Here is a 20483-nt window from a genome sequence, read left to right on the forward strand (position 1 = left end):
ACAGGGAGAGGCTGCAGAGGGTTGTAAGGTCAGCACAAAAGATCATTGGCTGCCCTCTCCCCTCCCTGATGGACATCTACACCTCCCGTTGCCTCAGCAGAGCAGAGAACATCATCAAGGACAGCTCCCACCCCGGCTCTGATCTGTTTGACCTGTTGCCCTCAGGAAGGCGCTACAGGTGCATCAGAGCACGGACCAACAGACTCAAGAACAGTTTCTTCCCAAAGGCCATAACCACCCTAAATTCACATATGCACCGACTCCACTCCACTCCCCCCCCCCCCCCCCCCCCCCCCCCCCCCCCCGAACTGTCTTCTTCCTTCCCTCCGACTGTGCAATATTGTTATACTGTTACTGTTATATAATACCTCATAGGACACTGGAATCTGTGCAATTTCATTTCATACAGTGCAATATTTAATACATTAACCTTTCCATTACTGTGCAATATTTATTTATTTAATATTAGTACTTATTAATTTCATTTCATCACTGTGCAATATTATTTATTAATTGTCAACACTTATCTATGTTTACACAATGTTTATACAAGCTGATTTATATATGTATATCTCCGGACTCAGGACTGTGCGCCAACACCCCCCAGCTCTCTCTTTTTTCTCTGCACTACCTACACCTTATATCTCTGACTTTACATTTTTGATTTTGATAATTTATACTGTTATCTTATATTCTTATATCTTTTGTGTCAACGCTGTAAAGGGATTGCTTTAATCTCATTGCACAAATACCTTTTACTTGTGTATAATGACAATAAAGGCATTCTATTCTAAAGGTGCTCTAAGCAATGTCATGCATTTTTTTGGCGTTGGCCCTTACCGACACAAGTTTCTGAATCTCGTCTCTCAAAGTATGACAATTTTGTTGGTGGCGTTTTGCCAATTACCCCTTCTTCACCCTTAGATGTTTTTTTTTCTTCTTCCAGTTATGTGCCGGCTACATGATAGAAACAACATTTACACGGCCACTTGCCATTACTTGCTCTATGCACACATGGGCTCAATCAGACATTACACAACTGTGTACTACAGAGCTGGCAGGCTAAGTACCATGTCGGGTCCAACTGCTTTGGACATTTGCCTTTTTACATAAAGCTCCTCCTGGTAATGTCTTGGTAAGTTTATGGTTGCAGTGCATGTGTGAACGGCACTTTCAAAGCTCACTGAGGTCAGAAGAACAACTTCCCAACTTGGAGGAGAATGTGAATGTACAATAATCCATATTATCCAGATCCACGTTTGTAGCTACATATGTGAATTTCAGTTAGTAGAAAGTAGCATTTGTGTTTTACAAATTTCGCTTTTCCTTTATTAGGTCACATTATTTATTCATTTGTATCTGTATGCAATTTCGTATTCAGTATTTGACCAACAATAAATACACATTCGCCTCATGTTTCTTCCCTTACCTCTGGACCTCTCTAGGACATAACAGTGGCACACCAACACGTGAAAGCTCTAAAGAGACGAGAAAGTACACTTTGAGTAGAGATTGGGTTGTATATACAACATTTTAAAGTTTTTTTTAAAACATGGAACACAAAGGTCAGTGTTTCTAGATACTTTATTCACACAGTAATTATTTAAATGCAAGCTGTGAACACAAACTCAAAATATTTCCTACTGCAAGAGAAATGAAAACAGGAAGTGGCCTAAAGACTACAGTACACCACTTTATTTGCCCACATTAAGATGCTATCTGTCACAGTAGGCTCTGTTAATGCTAAACGGAGCACTTGCATAGACAATTTAATAACATCATCCTCTCAGTATCAAATTCACTTCAAAAATATATTCCAATAAAATGTTAATGTCCAATAATGTGTTTCGTTACAATATAAAAAAAGACTCTACAATTTATGTGCGTGCATGTGTGTGCATTTACTATTACACAGCACTTCATCCATGTTTAAATTAGCAGACCAAATACTACTGTCCAGACTGAGAAAATAAAGGAAATTAGGGAATTCCTTTTGAGGCACTCAGCAGGTACAGTAAGTCTTGCAAACTGTGACTTTTTTGAATTGTCCTTTCCTTTGTCATAGAAAATACATCAGAGTATTTCTGAGTCTAAAGCCTGAGCACCTTCCTTCCTTTCGTAATAATATAACCACCCACTATCTTTCCATTGTGAATCAATAACACAGAACCAAAAACTATTATTATTGTGTATGTGAGCTCTCCCTACACAAGCACAGCTGTCAGTCTGCTGCAGTCTGAGTCTCTTCAGAGCTCCGTCTTCCCATTGCTCACAGAGCTGCTGGCAGCTCCATCCTCTGCCGCAGAGCTGGAGCTGGAGGAGGGCGCGTCATTGGGCTGAAAACCCAATGAGGCCGAGTTGATGCAGTAGCGTTTTCCTGTGGGTCTTGGTCCATCATCAAACAGGTGTCCCAGGTGAGCTCCACACTAAAACACAATGGGAAAATTAATTTACAGCTTTTTAGTATTTTAGTACATTTTCAACATGTTCATTTGTGATCCTCCAAAAATGATTGCCTTGCCATCAATGCAATTTATTGAAGAAAAGTGGAGGCAATGTCCCCTGCCATCTCATTTCATATTCTACATTTACATAGTGGCTTTAAGTAAAAGCTACACAACAATCACTGAAACATTAGGCTTCACAACAATATGATCTGTGTCACTTGTCACCCAGGTTTTGTGTTGAGTTCTACAATATCCAAAATGTGCACTTGCACATTTGATTGGCAGACATAATACGTTGCTAGACAATATTGTTTTGTGGCTAAACAAGCCAGATTTGGGTTTTTGGCAGTTGAATTCAACAGGGGTTTGTTCATGCAGGCAGGGCTAATGTTGGTCTTAACACGATCCTTTGCCCTGGAACTCTCTTGCCAAATCTGTACTGCGATGGGCGAGAATTGTGATGTGACAGGAAGCTGAGCTATTTTATAAAAATAGCACTGGGCACAGGGGGCATACTTTTTAATTAATCCAAAAGATCCACATTTGGTGAAAGGAACATACCATGGCTGGGTACAATAGGATGTTTCAAGCACTATTTGACATTTTTCTTTGACTAGATGTTTTCTGTGACAGTTTTTTTTCTGTCTGTTAAAAACTGTGGGAAAGCTGTTAGCATTTACTTTTATTTTCAATGCCACTTTGTGCTAGAGGAAGTAACAATATATGCTGTTATGGTGTAATGCTAGTGTACCTGGCTGCAGGTAATCTCCACTCTGTGTAACCCATAGGAGAAATCATCTGAGACAGTGACGGACTCTTCCTTCACAAGGTCAAAGAAGGACGGCCAACCTGAACACATAACGGCATCATGTTAAGAAGGGGTGAGCAAACAGATGGAGTGACATGCGAAGGACAACACTGGTCGCACTGTGTGTCTGATGTGAGATGGCGCCAGCTTTGAAGACAAAATCAAACCTATCGATTGGTCGGTCCAGCACTATGGTGGCCGAGACGGTTTAACACAAATACAAAAGCCACAACACAAACACAAAAGCTTAAAAATGAATACAAAAGCTACAATACAAACGCAAAAGCTACAACACATATCTAAAAGTCTGGTACACGTAGTAGAACCTTCGGTGGCCTTCAGGTAACTTAAACAAAATCAAAGGCCCTCTTTAGAGCAACTATTTAGTTTTTCTGTTCTGGGCTACTGTTGAAACATTGCAATGCAACATGGCAGGCTCTGTGGAAGAGGACCTGCTTCCTGTGTAATGTAAATATGAAGGGTTCATTCTATACGGAAACACAACAGGACATCTGTCCTAACACAAATACATAAGAGACTTTCTTTTTAGCATAATGGGATCTTTAAAGGATTCTACTCCTGGTTATGACACTATTAATGCAAAACTACTTAAAGTGGGTTTTGATGCCATCACCGAACCACTGACACATTTATTTATAGTGAGGAAAATAAGTATTTCAACACCCTGCTATTTTGCAAGTTCTCCCACACTGAAATTGTCATTGTAGGTGCATGTCCACTGTGAGAGACATGATCCAAACAACAACAAAAAGTCAAAAAATCACAATGTATGATTTACTATTTATTTGTATGATACAGCTGCATATTAGTATTTGAACCCCTGTCTATCAGCTACAATTCTAAACCTTAAAGACCTGTTAGTCTACCTTCAAAATGTCCACCTCCACTTCATTTATTATCCTAAATTGCATGCACCTGTTTGAGGTTGTTAGTTGCATAAAGACACCTGTCCACCCCATACAATCAGTAAGAATCCAACTACTAACATGGCCAAGACCAACGAGCTGTCCAAAGACACTAGAGACAAAATTGTACACCTCCACAAGGCTGGAAAGGGCCACGGGGAAATTGTCAAGCAGCTTGGTGAAAAAAGGTCTCCTGTTGGGAGCAATCATTAGAAAATGGAAGAAGCTCAACATGACTGTCAATCTCCCTCGGACTGGGGCTCCATGCAAGATCTCACCTTGTGTGGTCTCATTGATCCTAAGAAAGTTGAGAAATCAGCCCAGAACTACACGGGAGGAGTTGGTTAATGACCTGAAAAGAGCTGGGACCACCGTTTCCAAGGTTACTGTTGGTAATACACCAAGACGTCATGGTTTGAAATCATGCATGGCACGGTGCTTAAACATGTGCTTAAACCAGCACATGTCTAGGCCCATCTTAAGTTTGCCAATGACCATTTGGATGATCCAGGAATCATGGGAGAATGTCATGTGGACAGATGAGACCAAAATAGAACTTTTTGGTCATAATTCCACTAACCGTGTTTGGAGGAAGAAGAATGATGAGTACCATCCCAAGAACACCATTGCTACTGTGAAGCATGGGGGTGGTAGCATCATTCTTTGCGGGTGTTTTTCTGCACATGGGACAGGGCAACTGGGTCTTCCAGCATGACAATGACCTGAAGCACACAGCCAGGTTAACCAAGGAGTGGCTCTGTAAGAAGCATATCAAGGTTGTGGCATGGCCTAGCCAGTCTCCAGACCTAAACTCAATAGAGAATCTTTTGAGGGAGCTCAAACTCCGTGTTTCTCAGCGACAGCCCAGAAACCAGACTGATCTAGAGAAGACCTGTTTTCTGCAGTGTGTGCAAACCTGGTGAAAAACTACAGGAAATGGTTGACCTCTGTAATTGTAAACAAAGGCTACTGTACCAAATATTAACATTGATTTTCTCAGGTGTTCAAATACTTATTTGCAGCTGCATCATACAAATAAATAGTTAAAAGATCATACATTGTAATTTCTGGATTAGTTTTTTTAGATTATGTCTCAAACAGTGGACATGCACCTATGATGACAATTTCAGACCCCTCCATTAAGTGCTTTCAGCAGGGTTTTGAAGGTGATTCTATGTTGTATTGTGAGCCATTGAAGTGATTTGAGTACAGCAGTAACGTGTTCAAATTTACGAGTATGTTTAAGTGTACATGTTTAGCCTCAAACAAGAAAAAAAAAATGTATGAATATAAAGACAAAGACAATAATTTCATACAGTATGTTCAAACAAGAATTTCAGGCCTCAGAGATGTGACTTGCTTGGGCTGAAATAGCCCCAGCTTGTAAAAATAGCAAAGCAGAGAAAAGACCTGCAGGTGAAAACACTGGCCTTCCAGTGGTTTAACTTACCCGATCCGGAGTCAAATTTAGTGTTTGAGCTAGAAAAAGGAAACAAAAAGGTTATTTAGAAAAAGTTTGTTCACTTCAATGTTTAAAAAAAAAAAAAAAAAAAAAGTACTGCCTCATCTTTCTTATAATACTCTAATATTGTAGTGGAGTTTCATGGCTCCCAACATCTGGCCCCACAGACAGACAGACAGACAGACAGACAGACAGACAGACCTCACCTGAACAGCAAGGCACCGCAGACAACACAGGTGTAGGTCCCCTCATCTTTATGATGTGTGAACCCTCCAGTGAAGGCACTGTGGAAAGTGACTATATTTGTCAAACTGAATGGCCCAACATGATGAACAAATGAGTTATTGTTTAGGGTGCAACGAATCCTAGTATTGATGGAAGCAACCTCATGCTTTTTTAATTGTTTGGTATAATTGATTCCTTAGCTGACAGCATGGTAAGCAGTTGGGCAGGAGACACTCCCTGGTGCGCAAGGATTTTGTATCTGAATCACAACCAGGACTCACAGTTTTTATGTCTTTGTTCATCATTTGTGACTGGACTATTTCACAGAGTCAAAGACATCATGTAGTCTGTTCATAATTGTAGGTAAGTGTGTATGTGTTACGGCATGCAAGAAGGTTAAATAAAACAAGAATATTCATGACATTTTCATGATGTTCCTTTCCCTACAAAGCTTGGGCTGTGGATTGCCATGATACGTGTATAAACACTGCCAAAAGGTTTTTGTATTAATCAGTAGAAAAGGTCACATAATGACTTGCTAATTTATGAAACTGAGTAAAATGACAGGCACGGCAGGAAATGTAACTTGATGTAAAAGGGCTTATGGTCAGTAGGTGGTTCGTCCTACCTCTCAGTTCCTCTCTCCTGGGTAACATGGTACTGCATAGGTGTGAGCCGTTTCTTCAACTCCTCCTGAGGAAAGCTCACTGGCCATGTCTTCTTAGTCCTACATGCTCCTGATAGGGGAAAGCAGGGAAGACAAAAAATATTAACTATGCAGGTTTTCTGATGCAGATTTCTCCGTCGGGCTTAGTCACAAAAAAGAAATAAAAGCAGGTTGGCCGAAAAAGTGAGCTTACTGTATAATGATGACAAAAACCACAATAATAATAAACTTTGCTTTCATTCGTTGACAGGTGCACTGAAGCAGTTATTTTTGCCTTAGAATATTTGACATAAAAAATGTTTGACATCAACTCCGAAATTGTTGTTCAAACCCCAAGTCCAATTTGGGACGTTGTGTAAAACGTAAATTAAAAACAGAATACATTGATTTGCAAATCCTTTTTAACCTATATTCAACTGAATACACTACAATGACAATATATTAAATGTTCAAACTGATAACATTTGTTTCTTTTGTGCAAATACTCACTTATTTTGAATTTGATGCCACCAATACGTTCCCAAAGAAGCTGGGACAAGGGGAATGTTTACCACTATGTTACATCACCTTCTCTTTAACAACTCAGGCATTTGGGAACTAAGGGAACTAATTGTTAAAGCTGTGTAGGTGGAATTCTTTCCCATTCTTGTACAACTTCAATTGCTTAACAGGCCGGGGTCTCCGTTTTTTGTATTTTGCGCTTCCCCACATTTTCAATGAGAGACAGGTCTGAACTGCAGCCAGGCCAGTCTAGTATCTGCATTCTTTTACTATGAAGATGTGTGACATGTGCAGAATGTGGCTTAGCATTGTCTTGCTGAAATGAGCAGGGACAGTACGTGCCTGAAGAAGACTTTTCTTGGATAGAAGAATATGGTGCTTTCACAGAGGTGCAAGTTACCCATGCCATGGGCATTAACACACCCCATACAATCGGAGATGCTGGCTTTTGAACTTTGCGCTGATAACAATCTGGATGATCATTTGCAAAACAAGTTGAAATGTAGACTCGTCAGACCACTGCACACTCTTCCACTTTGTGTCAATCTATTTCAGATGAGCTTGGGCCCAGAGAAGCCGGCAGCGTTTCTGGGTGTTGCAGAAGTGTTCCTGAGCCCACGTAGTAATATCCTTTACATATTCACGACGATTTTTAATGCAATGTGAGGGATTAAAAGGTCACAGGCATTCATTGTTGGTTTTTGAATATTTGCAAAAAGACAACATAAATATGTTTAAACATTACATATCTTGTCTTTGTGGTGTATTCAATTGAATTTGGATTTGCAAATCATTGGACCTTTCCTATTTCCCACATTTGTTTCTCCTCGACTCCTCGATCCCCCGGCTTGTGACCCAGAAATCCTACTCAACGCGCCATGTTGAAGGATATTGCAATACCGGAAATGTATATTGAGGAGTGAGAATCATGCATTGAGGAGGCTCCTCTAAGGAGCTAAAATTGAGGATACACTGATTTATTCTCTGTGGAGGAATTTTTTACCCGTGGCATGCAAACAAAGAGGCATCCCAGAGTAATTGGAGGAGAGAGAGAGAGCGAGAAGTGGAGAAAGAGAAAGCTTAAAGGGTAGCTACTGTTTTTATCAACCTATGTTTCTGTGTCTAAGTGACTGATGGGAACAACAATCTTTGAAATTGGTCCAGTATTAAGAGAGTTTGCTGCAGTTGGCAGCGGCAAAACAAGTTACAAAGTAAGTTTATAGGGCAGTTGTCCAGCTTGTTCTTAGTGTCTGCAAAACGTTACTAAAGAACGCAGCTTCAACAAAGCAAAAGGACTCAGCCAGTGACCATCGACCATGGTAGGGACACCGCCCAGGCTGGACCTATGCAAATTACAGTATTAACACCCCAAACACTGAAAACAAAGAAAGACTGACCGAGAGTTTGCCTCTCATGTGAGAGTAACGATCATTTTCTCTCACAATGCCTGACAATTATGATCCGAACAGCAGACCAGATACAGACATGGATTACAGAGGGTAAAAGATGTCGCAAATGTCGTCGCACCAGCCATGAGCCGGACACATGTACACTACAGAAGCCATGCCGTGAATGTCAGGAGATTTACCTTCACGTACTGCACATCATTGCTAAGCCAAATTGAGGAGTTTACCTCATCACCCCAGTGGGGAGGGCATCACTTACCCCTATCAAACAAGTTGCAGGTGTCTTTCTGAAGGTTGTTCCTGTCATTGTGAGTAATGGAAAGAAATCAATGCATACTTATGCTATTTTAGATGACGGCGCTAAATGTACCATCACCACAGAGATAACACCATCTTGGGCTTGTGGGAGAAAGTGAGTCCATGGCCTGAGAACAATAAGACAGGACATTGCTTACATCAAGGGTCTTCTGTTAGTATCCACAAAGCATCACCAGCTCAACCTGACAAAAGGACATGCCATCAAAAGGGGCATTCTCTGCTAATTGCCTGACCGTGGCTGAACAGACGTACCCAGTACCTGCTTTGCAGAGGCGCTTACCGGTACCTGAGAGGAATCCAGCACTTCAGCAATGTGCAGCCACTTCTCATCGGAGCTGACAATACACACCTGGGCCAAGGAACCCATATGTCTCAGCCCTAGTGGCGGACCAGCAGCAATATACACAGAGCTTGGCTCTCCAGGGGCCTGATGGACTTATGCCTCATCAAGTGTCAACCAACTGCTACTTTACATGCGGCAGACCTTCGGTTATCCTTCATCAACGCTTGGAATGTTTGTGGCAGGTCGATGTCCTGCCTTTTAGGAGCAATAAAATGGCAACATGGTTTACATCAGGACCAAGAGGCTCTCCTGGAAGAGCGAAAGATTCGTGTGAAAGATGGTGACACTCAGATAAGCTACGTCATTGCTGTGTATCAAAAATGCACCTCCACTGAGAGCACCTGTTGATGCTTTGATGCTGACACAGCGCCATATTGAAAGGAGACTGGCAGGCGACCCGGCCAAAGCTCTAATCTACGAGGCAGAGATAAAAAAACGTATTGATGCAGGGTGCGTCCAACAGCTCAGTCGAGAGGAGGTTACCCAGACATGTGAATCGTGGTTTATTCCACATCACTTGGTTGAACACAGTGGGAAACACAGGCTTGTGTTTAATTGCTCCTTCACTTATCAGGGACTTTCCTTAAATGGCCAACTCATTTCAGGTCCAGCTTTCAGTCCGTCACTGGTTGGACTGCTCTTAAAAAAGGTTCCCTACAACACAACCATTTTAACTAGCATTTTTTGAAAAATTTTAGGTCCATTTGTGTTTTTGATATGTCGTGAATGTGAAAATGAACTGCCACTTCCCCCATCAGCTCTAGCCACTGAAAATAAAAATGAGAAGAGAAATCAGGCCAATGACAAAAGCTGGTCAGTCTGACGTTATGTTGGCTGAGCTCATTACTATTCATAAGCTCACTCAGTTGTGCTGGGTAAATGATGCTGATAGCCAGGCTCTCATTGGCTAGCTGTTACCCAAACAGAGTCAAGCAGCTTAGCTACTTGAATATTAATGAGAACTGGCACAAATCGGGCTGCGTCTTCTTGCAGGCTGTCTATAACACACTAGAATGGCTTGAAATAAGGTAACCAAGGCATGTTTTCCACAAAAAATTTTAAAGTCCATGAAAGTAATGAAATATAGTAGTAGTAAATATAGTATGACAATATAATGGAAAGGATTTCTAAAAGGAGGTTGACCTTTTGGTTAAATATTAAGATTCTTTTTTTTTTTTTTTTTTTTTAAACAAACTCACCAGACTGTGTAAATAAACAGAAGGTTTTAGCATCATAACATACACTTAATTTCAAGTCAACACAAACAAAATAAAAAACTATGTAAAGGCGTTTTGGCGAATCTTTCCACTTTTCTTCTAAATCTTGTTTTGATGAAATAAGCAGTTTACAGATTTACATACAATATGTTGGCTAAAAGTGACACGCTAAAAGTATTGCTTTTTTAAATGGAGTCTGGTTGGTTTAGAGACAGCTAGCTCTGGTTTTAAAGGGGTATCTATGTAGGGATCCTTTCCATGATGTTGTCAGAAACTCAGATTATTAGTCTGAGCCTGTCAGTGGCAAAACGAGCACTTTTGTGTAGGTACAAGTTGGACAATTGCCCTATTAACTTACATTGTAGCCTAATACTGGACCAATGTCAAAAAATGGTGTCACACTAATATTCCACTATTGTTCAGAATATGACAATATTCCAATTTTGATACAGGTCATGTAAACGGCTTATTACGGTTGGATATTCCAAATTAGGCCTTTTTCCAAATATAGCATTTTCCGATTAAGACGTGGGATATTCCGGTATTATTCTTGCTTTAGTGGCATTCTTGGGACATGTATACAGCGCATTCAGAATATGCGTCTCAATCTGGGTTTTTACTAAAGTTTACAGTTTATGGTCAGCTCTGTGCCTTGTTATGGTTACTGTACACAAACCAAACAGCCAACAGTTTGTAAGGCTGCAGACATGATAAGAAGGAGAAAGACAGCTACACTAAAACATTATCAAAGAATTGGATATCGACAGGTTTATGGATATAGCGCACACATCGCTATACCAACCTTTTCAAGAAGCCGGTTAAAGGAATAAAAGAGGGAGGCTGTGTTTGCGTAGAGGGTAGGTAAAATACAGGACTTTCACCCAGGAGAGTGTGGATAGTATGCCTCATGTGGAGTTTGCTTCATGTTCAGCGTGTGATGTTTATTTTCCACTTTTGTTGTTTTCCAAATCCCAACCCTGTTCTTCTTTTTCTAATCCCAACGTTTCTGCTTTTCCTAAACCCAACCTTAGCCTCGCAATAACACGCTACATGGCTTTAGAAAGTGCTGTGTATGTTTACGCTGCGACGTTGTAAACTGCCGTCCACTATTTACAGCAATACAGCGTAGACGTGCACGCGGATAGCTCAAAATGCGTACAGATGACACGCCACTTGGATTTAGGAAATTGGCGTGGAAAAAAATAAAAATAAAATCGCAGTTACCCTTTAAGGTCTAGTTACGTTTCCTTTGGTAAACTACAGTTAGTTTTGCTGCTTAAATATCCAATGATATCACCTGCAGTGACATTTCTTCGAGCATGGAAATGTTTACAAGCAGCATATCTAATCGTTAAAGGATGCTAAATCGTTATAGAAAACATTCATAGGCTACATGACTACATCATTAAAAAAGCAACGGACCCTGCATGGACTGCCGAGGGCCATTTAAACATTCATGCAGGTCTCTAAACCTAAGAAAATAAGGAAGATAAGCTTACAGCCGGCTTAGGAAAAGAGCAATAGTGTTGGTATGCGTGTGTATATAATATAGTCCTTGCCTTTATATTTGTGCAGTTCTTTTTAGTGTTTTATACTAAAATAGCATATAAAGGATATAGCCATACTGTGTATGTAACTGTGTTTGTGTGTTAATTACAGTAAAAACTAAATTGTAAGACCCCGTACATTCTTCTCACATTTTGCCACGTTGTAAATTGAACTTAAAAAGGTAAATATATAGAAGTTGTTATGAACATGATTCTGCTCCTCTAAAAGGCAGCAACTGATGAAATCGACAGCAGATGCAGTTGTGCTGCATGTCATAATTAATTGGTGTGGCTTTTAATGACAGCTCCCAGGTAGAGATGTCTTGTGTTTGTTAAAAGTCTGCTGCCTTGACTCTTTTCTCCTTGAGTTTCTTCCTCAACTCAGAAATGTAACTAAGTACATTTACTCAAGTACTGTACATAAAGTAAGTTCAAAATTGAGGCACTTCTACTTTACTTGAGTCTTTATTCTTCATGCCAATTTCTACTCCGTTACAGAAATATTGTACTTTTAATTCACTAGATTAATCTGACCGCTTTAGTTACTTTACAAATTAAGATGAACACTTTTTTTTTTAAATATAATGTTTTATTAGAAATTAAACTACCCAAAATATAACAGTCTACAAGTCCAGCTGAAATGATTAGCCAATTAAACACTGCTTGGATCATTCACAGCATTCAGCACTTTTACTTTTAATACTTTAAGTACATTGTCTTAATGATACTTACATACTTTTACTTAAGTACAATGTTCAATACTTAGTAACAGAGTACGTTCAAAGTGCAGTATTAGTTCTTTTACTTAAGTGAATACTTCTTCCAACACTGATGATAAGTAGACCTTAAAGTTATGCAGCTGAGTTAATAACCTGCTCTGATACTTTTTGTCCTCAGATTTGGAAGAGTCATCACTGCATAGCTGACACTTGTTGTGCAAGACTAAAAGTACATCTTGTCATAATCCAAAAAGAAAAAACACAAAAAGAACCAATGTGCAATAAAACATTTTAACATTGAGTGTAAAGTTCAACAAAACCACAACAACCAGTGCATGCAAGCTGCAGGGAAGCAAAGCGTGAATCATTTGATTATTTTGTTAGCACTTCAACATTCAGCTGTGTGACAGCAGCAGGTGATTAGAGCTTCAAACTCAACAGATGCTCATCTTAAGGAATATAAATCATTTTAAAAAAGGAACCCTGCTGACTTTTTTGAACACCCCTGGCAGAATTTTTTAAATCTTACACCAGCACATCAGGAGTGTGTGGATGGAGACACAGATGAGCCCATGCTAATGTAAACAAAGTAGTTGCAATTAGCCTTTGTGAATTTCTACCAGAAATCTTAATGGCATTTTACATACGAGATCTCAAATTGATCCTCGTTAGAATAATGTTGAAGCTCTTCGTCAGCAGTTAATGTTTTCTGTTTATTTCTCTGAGTTTTGCACAAATTTCAGCTGTTTAATGGCCCCAGTCAGTTTCTTACCCAGATTTAGAGCTTGGTGTGGCTTGAAGGTTTTTTTTTTGGTTCAGATTACAACTGTTTCCTCCTATTCCAAGAGCCATTGATACTAAATGATCTGGATTACTTTGCTGAAACCCTAGATTGCCACCACTTTACCTGACCATGTTTCAGAACTCTGAGTGATTTATTGAGACTCAAGTGGCCATAAAAAAATGGCCGCAAATTTTTGCCAATGTAGCTCTATCACAGTTTTGGTATGTTTTTTAGGTATTTTTCAATTAATTTCTGTACAGTAAGGGAAATCAACTACCTTAAAACTATCATTCACACTGAATATCAAGTCTGGCAAAAGACACAGGTGTAGTTTGTGTTGGTGCATGGGGCTCACTGAACACCCTAGTGCAAGGATCTTCAACAGGGGGTCCCTTACTAGTAGAGGGTCCTCAGAGTCAAAAGGAATCCAACGTATTATTATTATGATCATCAAATAAATTGGCCTTTGGGTATGGGTAAGGCCATCCACAAATACAGTTTAAGGATTCACAGTGCCCCATGTTTAACATTAAAACATGATTTATAAAATCCAGCGGCAAACACAGCGCAAATTGGGTTTATTAGGCCCTTTAGCTAGCGGTCATAGTCTAAACTCTGCACAGAACTTACACAAAGCATTGAGCTAGGTTACGCTGCCACTTGATGGAAATTCCAATACACTAAAGATCTTTCTGTCTTTAGACATACAGTATATATTGAGGATCATGATTAGGAGTCATGGGGTGTTTCAACAAACCTGCAAGCTTTATCTCTGGAAACATAATGCTTGCTTAAATGCTCTAAGTATAATAACTAGGATCTACATCTGGTTTACTGTCAGGTTTTGCTTTTTGTACGAGTTTGGCTATATGGTAAATCTTTTATTATAAATTCTAAATATTCCATCACTGCGAAATCAGTGGAAAATGAAAATGACCTGCTGGCATCCTGATTATCAATTTTACGTTTAACAGAAGCTAGATTATTAGATTAGTAGATAGTCCTGGAACTTTTTTGGGTACCACCTCGGTCGAGGTTCCAGGCAAGCTGAGACAACACTAAAAGGTTGGAGTTAAAACACTTCAGACCACTCCTTGTTCAAGAGAATCATCACAAGTGCAACATAAGAAAACCTGCACAAACCCACCATTTTATCAAATTGCCAGGCTACCGTCATTAGTGACCGCACTTTATTTAATGCTCCAGATTTTTTTTAGAGGCAGTCTGCTAAAGTACTGAATAAACACTACATACCTACAGAGTGCACTATGGCATACACTAAGGCGTACAATTGACAAAGCGCTGACATGGTTGCCGATAAAAGGACCCAGCAAGTGTCAAGTTAAAGATGAAGATGATAGCAGTTTAATGTGCCGTTGCGATGACGATCAGCTGAGAATCCTGCCTATACTGAGAAGGTACTATCTGCAGTATAAAACTAAATAGAGAAAGCACCTGGTCCCAAAAGTGAGTTGAGTGAAGCAGAATTGTGCAGTGGAAGCACAATCCATTCCGTAAAAATGCCAGCTGTCAAACACAAGAGGAATTAAATGTGCAATCAATAATGGTGTCCATCTGGTCGACTAGCTCAAGGGTTTTGATTTCAGCATTGATAATCTCCACCCAAGCTGTGTTTGGTCAGGTTTTGGACTGTTTTTCATTTTTGCATGGACAATGCATCACTATCTCAGAAAAGGAAAATGCTTTACTTTTTTCATTTCTTATAAGCTATTTTCTATTAATAATAGGGTTTTGAGTAGAAAATAAAACTGGCAAAATTAGACTTTAAAGTCAGGCATTATCTGAATCTGGTGGTTCAATTTGGCAGCTCTTAAGCATCGTTCACTGCAAAGATTTGATTGGTATTCCCCAAGAGAACCGATCAAATGTAAGAAAAGAACTAAAAGCAGCTCACATCATTCTGAACACACATTGACTAGGACAGTAAAGACATGCCAGGTGTTAAGGCTTTAGAGAGGCAGAGCACAGCAGGCACACAGCACCCAGTCAGTGGACCTGAGGGAAGACTGCAGGGCCTCAGAGCTACAGGCTGGCTCTTGGTTATTAGATGCAGAAGATTGAAGCCCGACATGGCTGCTGGAGAGAGGTACACCACCCACCAGTAGAACTTCACAGCAGGGCTACAACCAAGGACTAGGCTGGATGAACAGGGCAAACAGGGACAAACAATACAGATCAAGATACTGAACAGCATTAAAAACAAGAAGTGGAATAACAGTGTTGGATAAGGATCTGTTTGGGATTTCCACCGATAATGCAGTTTTAAGGCATGACGAAGGAACATGGACACACACCTAGAAAAAAACATTAATTAATACCTTATCTTGCACGTATGACCAATTCCTTCATTACAAAAAAAAGATTTAATTAAATGAAATCCATACATGACCCAACTTTAACATTAGGTATTTATCTAATAAATCGGGGAACCTGTCCGTCCGTCCATCCATCTGTGAAATATCTCATGAACTGTTTATCCAATCCACTTCACACTTTGTTTCCTGGGTACCCAATGAACTTGGGTTTTGGATTTTAGAGCAATGTATACAGCATTGGATATTGTATGCTAAAAAAACTGAATAAAACTAAGCAGCTGAACAATAAAGCCTAAACACTGCCATGAGTCAGAGTGTGAATCTGCAGCATTCTCTGCAGAGATGGCAAAAGTACTCACTTATTCCCGTAAGGAAGTAGAAGTAAATAAGAGCGTACTCACATATGCTCTAGTAAAATTAGAAATACTGATTTAACTTCTTTACTAAAGTAAAAGTAACAAAGTACAGGCTTTAACATTTTGCTTAAAAAAGTAAAGTAAAAGTAGCCTTGCGAATGACAACCATTTTTTATGCAAAGCTCCCTGGACCACACAGATGTTACTAGAAAGCACGCCGAGGAACTTCAGTGGACAAAAAAAAATGCTCTTTATATGCCATTGCCTGCATTTAAAATTGATGCATGCAGAGCCGCGGGAACGTATTTTGAATTGGGGTTGCTGACAAATTTCCAGGGTTACGTTTTGTAGCCAAAGTCAACCACCACCCACCTAACTGCATCCTTCTCAATTTATTGAACTGTATAGAGATTCAATTCATTATAAATAGCCTATCCAAAGCAATAATTAGCCTGCCATAGACTACTGACTCTGAACCACCAGAAAATAAAATAACAGACCGTCATCGCTATTCAACCACATACATTTCTTTCTTACCCATACTGTCAAGATGAAGACAAAATATCTCTTTATTAAAAAAAGGCATTTTGTGGTGTCAAAACAGTAGCTACTAATGCTTCGATAATAAAACCGCAATTAAATTGCGATTTAAAACACATTTTTATTCCCTGGCTTTTTATCCAGCATGAGAAATGTATGTTGTATTTGTCTGGTGTTGTATTCTGTCTATTTATTGTTCCATATACAGCACTTTGGTCAACCTGGTTGTTTTTAAATGTGCTTTAGAAACAAAGTTTGATTGATTGATTGAACAAAAAAAAATCCTCATCTCTAAAAACGTCTACCAGGAAAAGTGTGACCCCGATGCTGCAGCACTGAGTTGACGTTAAGGTTCCCTCCGCGGCTGCCCCGTTGCTGCTAGCTTGTAACAACATTAGCTGCCTGGTGGTCTGGTGCTAGCAGGTCGCTCTGGGAGTGTGGAGGTGAGGTGCTGCTGCTACTTCTTTTGGTTGCAGTTGCTGAGTTTTCTGCCTCAGATTTTTAAGGCTTTTTAGCCTGTGGTTGATTTATAAAGAAATCCAAAATGCACTTTTAGGCCATAGCTAGCAAACGTCTGGACTGTTGACCCGCCGGGAAAGTTACCACAACTCTCTTCACTCATCAGCGTCGTAGACACGCAGCGCGCCTCGGCAGATTCCTTCTAATCAAATTATGCGTTTACCTCTTACATACCAAATTGTTAAATGTATTACATTTAATTTCTAATGAAAGGGATTAGGTTTATATTAATAATCAATTCATTAAAAATAAATGTTTTTGTTTTGTTTGTTTTTTAATTATGGTTGTAGTTATTTGTTCTTTTGCTAGGGGGTGCGGCAGCACCCTCCGCGCCCCTAGTTGCCATGGATGTATACCAATAGGCCTAAAACATCCCATATATGATTAGTGTGACAGAGACTAGGACTCCAAGTTAATAAGATTCTGACTGAGTAGCAAGATATGAATTCAGTTGTGATTCTGTGGGAATTCACAGAGCCAGTTTCTCTTTTTTAATCTTTCCCTTAACATTTAAAGGAATCTACATGTATATGTGTGGGTTCAGATATGGCTTCTTGAAAGAAAATAAAGGTTCATATGAAATTTGAATTACTAAACCGACATTGATTACAAAAGTTCCCCAGGACATTGGCCAGGAATCATTCTTAATGCCAGCAATCTCAAACATCTTTCACAGATAAGGCCGAGGATGATTGGGAATGTCTTGAATATGGTAATGGTGACGGAAACAATAACGTTAACTCCAGTGACATTATTTGAAACTTGTTATTGAGGACTAAATTAGTATTTAAAGCAGATTCTGGTTTCAAACTTCTTCTTTCTTTTCTCTCACTTTTTTCTCCGTGTAATCAGAGCCATCTGTGTGTAGCGCGCGCGCACCCGCTCAGTGTGCCAGTGCTATTCTCTGACGTGCACCCACAACCACTCGTTAAGGACGACCTCTTGTACAAAACTAAAGTAAAGAGCCCATTTCGTGTAATGTAAGGAGTAGAAAGTACTGATATTTGTGTTAAATGTAAGGAGTAAAAATAAAAAGTTGCCAAAAAAATAAAAAATAAAATAGTAAAGTAAAAAGATCAGAAAAATCTACTCAAGTACAGTAAAAAGTATTTTGGACTCTGTAACTTCCCATATCTGGTTCTCTGTCAGGTAAATGCAATAGTACAATGTTTTCCTCTGATGTAGAAGTACACAGTACGTCAGTAGTAGGCTATACAGTGGCGTTGCATTTTAAGTGCTTTGGGGTTCTTCTGCAAGTAATTTTGGAGAACAATTTGTTCCGGAGAACGTTACAAAAAGCAACACCACAGGCTAAGCAAATCGACCTGTTGCAAACAGGCACATTTTGAAAGGGGCATCTGTTAGTATGATACATTACCAAAAGCATGTGGACACCTCAAAAAAATGCATGTGTGAGATACAGTCCCACTCCACTCAAACATGTGTTTAACTTCTTGATAAACTATTTTTCTCACTAAGTTACTCTACCTAGAAGAACAGCAGGCAGTGCAGGGTGGCAGACTGAGTTGCAGCCTTGCCCAAGGGTCACGAAAAGTCCACGTCTGAGGAGGACAGCCATGAGAAAAACAGTCACACTGAAGTGAGACAGAGAAGAGAAAGAAAGAGAAGCACAGCGGTTGAATTATTCTCTAAGCCCAAAAACATTTAACAACTGTTCATGGCTGGGATTTATGACTTAAAATATTCTGGAGGTACATCTGCCCATATCTGTAGGTAAATATATTTCCGACTACAACTACAATGATTAATAAGTGAATCAAATAGAACAGTCTGATCATCGCCAGGGGTTGAAGTATATTGAATCTCTCTGGATCTTTTCTTTGTGGCAGCATAAGAAAACATCCTCTAAAGCATTCACATAATGGAGACACATATTCAAAGCCAGACAGTTATAATCCAAGAGGAAAATCTCAGTGTTTAAGAGGGTTGCTTTGTGATTAAAGATGGCCTTATATAGCAGTGTTTTCAGCAGTGTATGACTAATACACTGCTAGGACCTAGGACCTCCTCTATCTGTAAAGTGTTTCGAGATAACTCTTGTTATGAATTGATACTGTAAATAAAAATTGTATTGAATTGACTATGTGCTTCTAATTGAATGAATCAGGCTGTGTCTCACCTCAGTGTACTTTTATGCTTCGTCTGTTGTTTTTTTACGTGTAACTAAAAGGTCTCTTCATATAAGCCATCTACCGGTCTCTTAGACCCCATCCCAACAAGGCTACTTAAAGAAGCATTACCTGTGGTTAACACTCCATTACTAGATATGATCAATAGGTCTTTATTAAAAGGTTATGTACCTCAGTGATTTAAAGTAGTTGTGATAAAACTCTCCTAAAAAAAAAAAACAAAAAAAAAACTCCCTTGACCCTTAGGATTTAGCCAACTATATGTCTTTTCCACCAAGGAAGTTCTGGTGCTGGTTCAGAGTGAGTGCCAAATATTGAACCGGTTCTTTGCTTTTCCACACTAATAAACCTGGCTCTGGGCCAAGAAAACAGGTTCCCACTCAGCACCAACTTAGCGCTGGTCTAGCGATAAGAACCGGTTGCGTCAGGTGCTGGGAGCGGGTCCCGATAGGCTTTTTGTTGAGAAAATTCAGACTGCCCCGGTCATACCAGGACGTCTGTTCACCCTAACAGTGTTTTGCTGATGTTGCCATCGCAAGCCAGCAAAAGATTATAATAAACGTTAAATCATGCGAGATAATTAACTTTCTTCTTGAACTTATCCTCTGTCTATAGCGGTCACGAAGAGCTGTCAAAGCACGTCTTTGAATTCCAGTGGAAATTTTTAAAGCCAGGAGCAAAAGTATCGGTATGTAGTCCTCCATTATTGTTGATTGTCATGACGCGTTGCTATGACAACGGAGGTACTTGCAGTCTCGTTGTGACGTAGCCCTACTCTGGCTCTCGGGCTGTGGAAATCAAGCGGGTTCTTAGATAACTGGCGAGTAGAACAAGCACCTGGTTAGCCTTGGTGGAAAAGACATACTATAGACCTATATCTAATCCTCCCCTTCTCTTCAGGATCCGTGAGAAGGAATCATAACTAATCAGTTATGTGATTGGTCTATTTGAGGACTTTCAGTCAGGATTTAGAAAGCATAGCACAGAGACTGGTGAAAATTACTAATGACCTAACTGCTGCGGACAAAGGACTTGTCTCCGTAACTGTCTTAGTAGATCTTAGTGCTGCATTCAACACTATTGACCATACCATCTTGTTACAGAGACTGGAACATTTAGTTGGCATTAACGCAATCACACTAAGCTGGTTTGAATCCTTTTTATCTGAGACACACACACACACACACACACACACACACACACACACACACA

General features: G+C 39.7%; 1 protein-coding gene across 5 annotated transcripts in view; it reads right to left on the reverse strand.

Annotated features, from left to right (window-relative positions):
• Positions 1-1566: 1566 nt before the first annotated feature.
• msrb3 (methionine sulfoxide reductase B3) overlaps positions 1567-20483 on the reverse strand; it is a 21551-nt gene continuing 2634 nt past the window's right edge. Inside the window, exons 2-8 of one of the 5 annotated variants that reach the window (XM_034863206.1) lie at positions 18610-18716; positions 15387-15524; positions 6497-6605; positions 5850-5927; positions 5632-5660; positions 3199-3296; positions 1567-2426 (exon numbers count right to left, since the gene is read on the reverse strand). In XM_034863206.1, coding sequence (XP_034719097.1) covers positions 2247-2426; positions 3199-3296; positions 5632-5660; positions 5850-5927; positions 6497-6605; positions 15387-15524; positions 18610-18700 — 723 coding nt within the window. In that variant the 5' untranslated portion in view covers positions 18701-18716 and the 3' untranslated portion in view covers positions 1567-2246. Of the gene's footprint in view, positions 2427-3198; positions 3297-5631; positions 5661-5849; positions 5928-6496; positions 6606-15386; positions 15530-18609; positions 18717-20483 lie in introns of all 5 variants that reach the window. The other 4 variants (XM_034863209.1, XM_034863208.1, XM_034863210.1 and 1 more) reach the window with 4 other exon arrangements.

The sequence above is a fragment of the Etheostoma cragini genome, chromosome 23 (genome assembly GCF_013103735.1).
Source record: "Etheostoma cragini isolate CJK2018 chromosome 23, CSU_Ecrag_1.0, whole genome shotgun sequence".
NCBI classification, from domain to species: Eukaryota; Metazoa; Chordata; class Actinopteri; order Perciformes; family Percidae; genus Etheostoma; species Etheostoma cragini.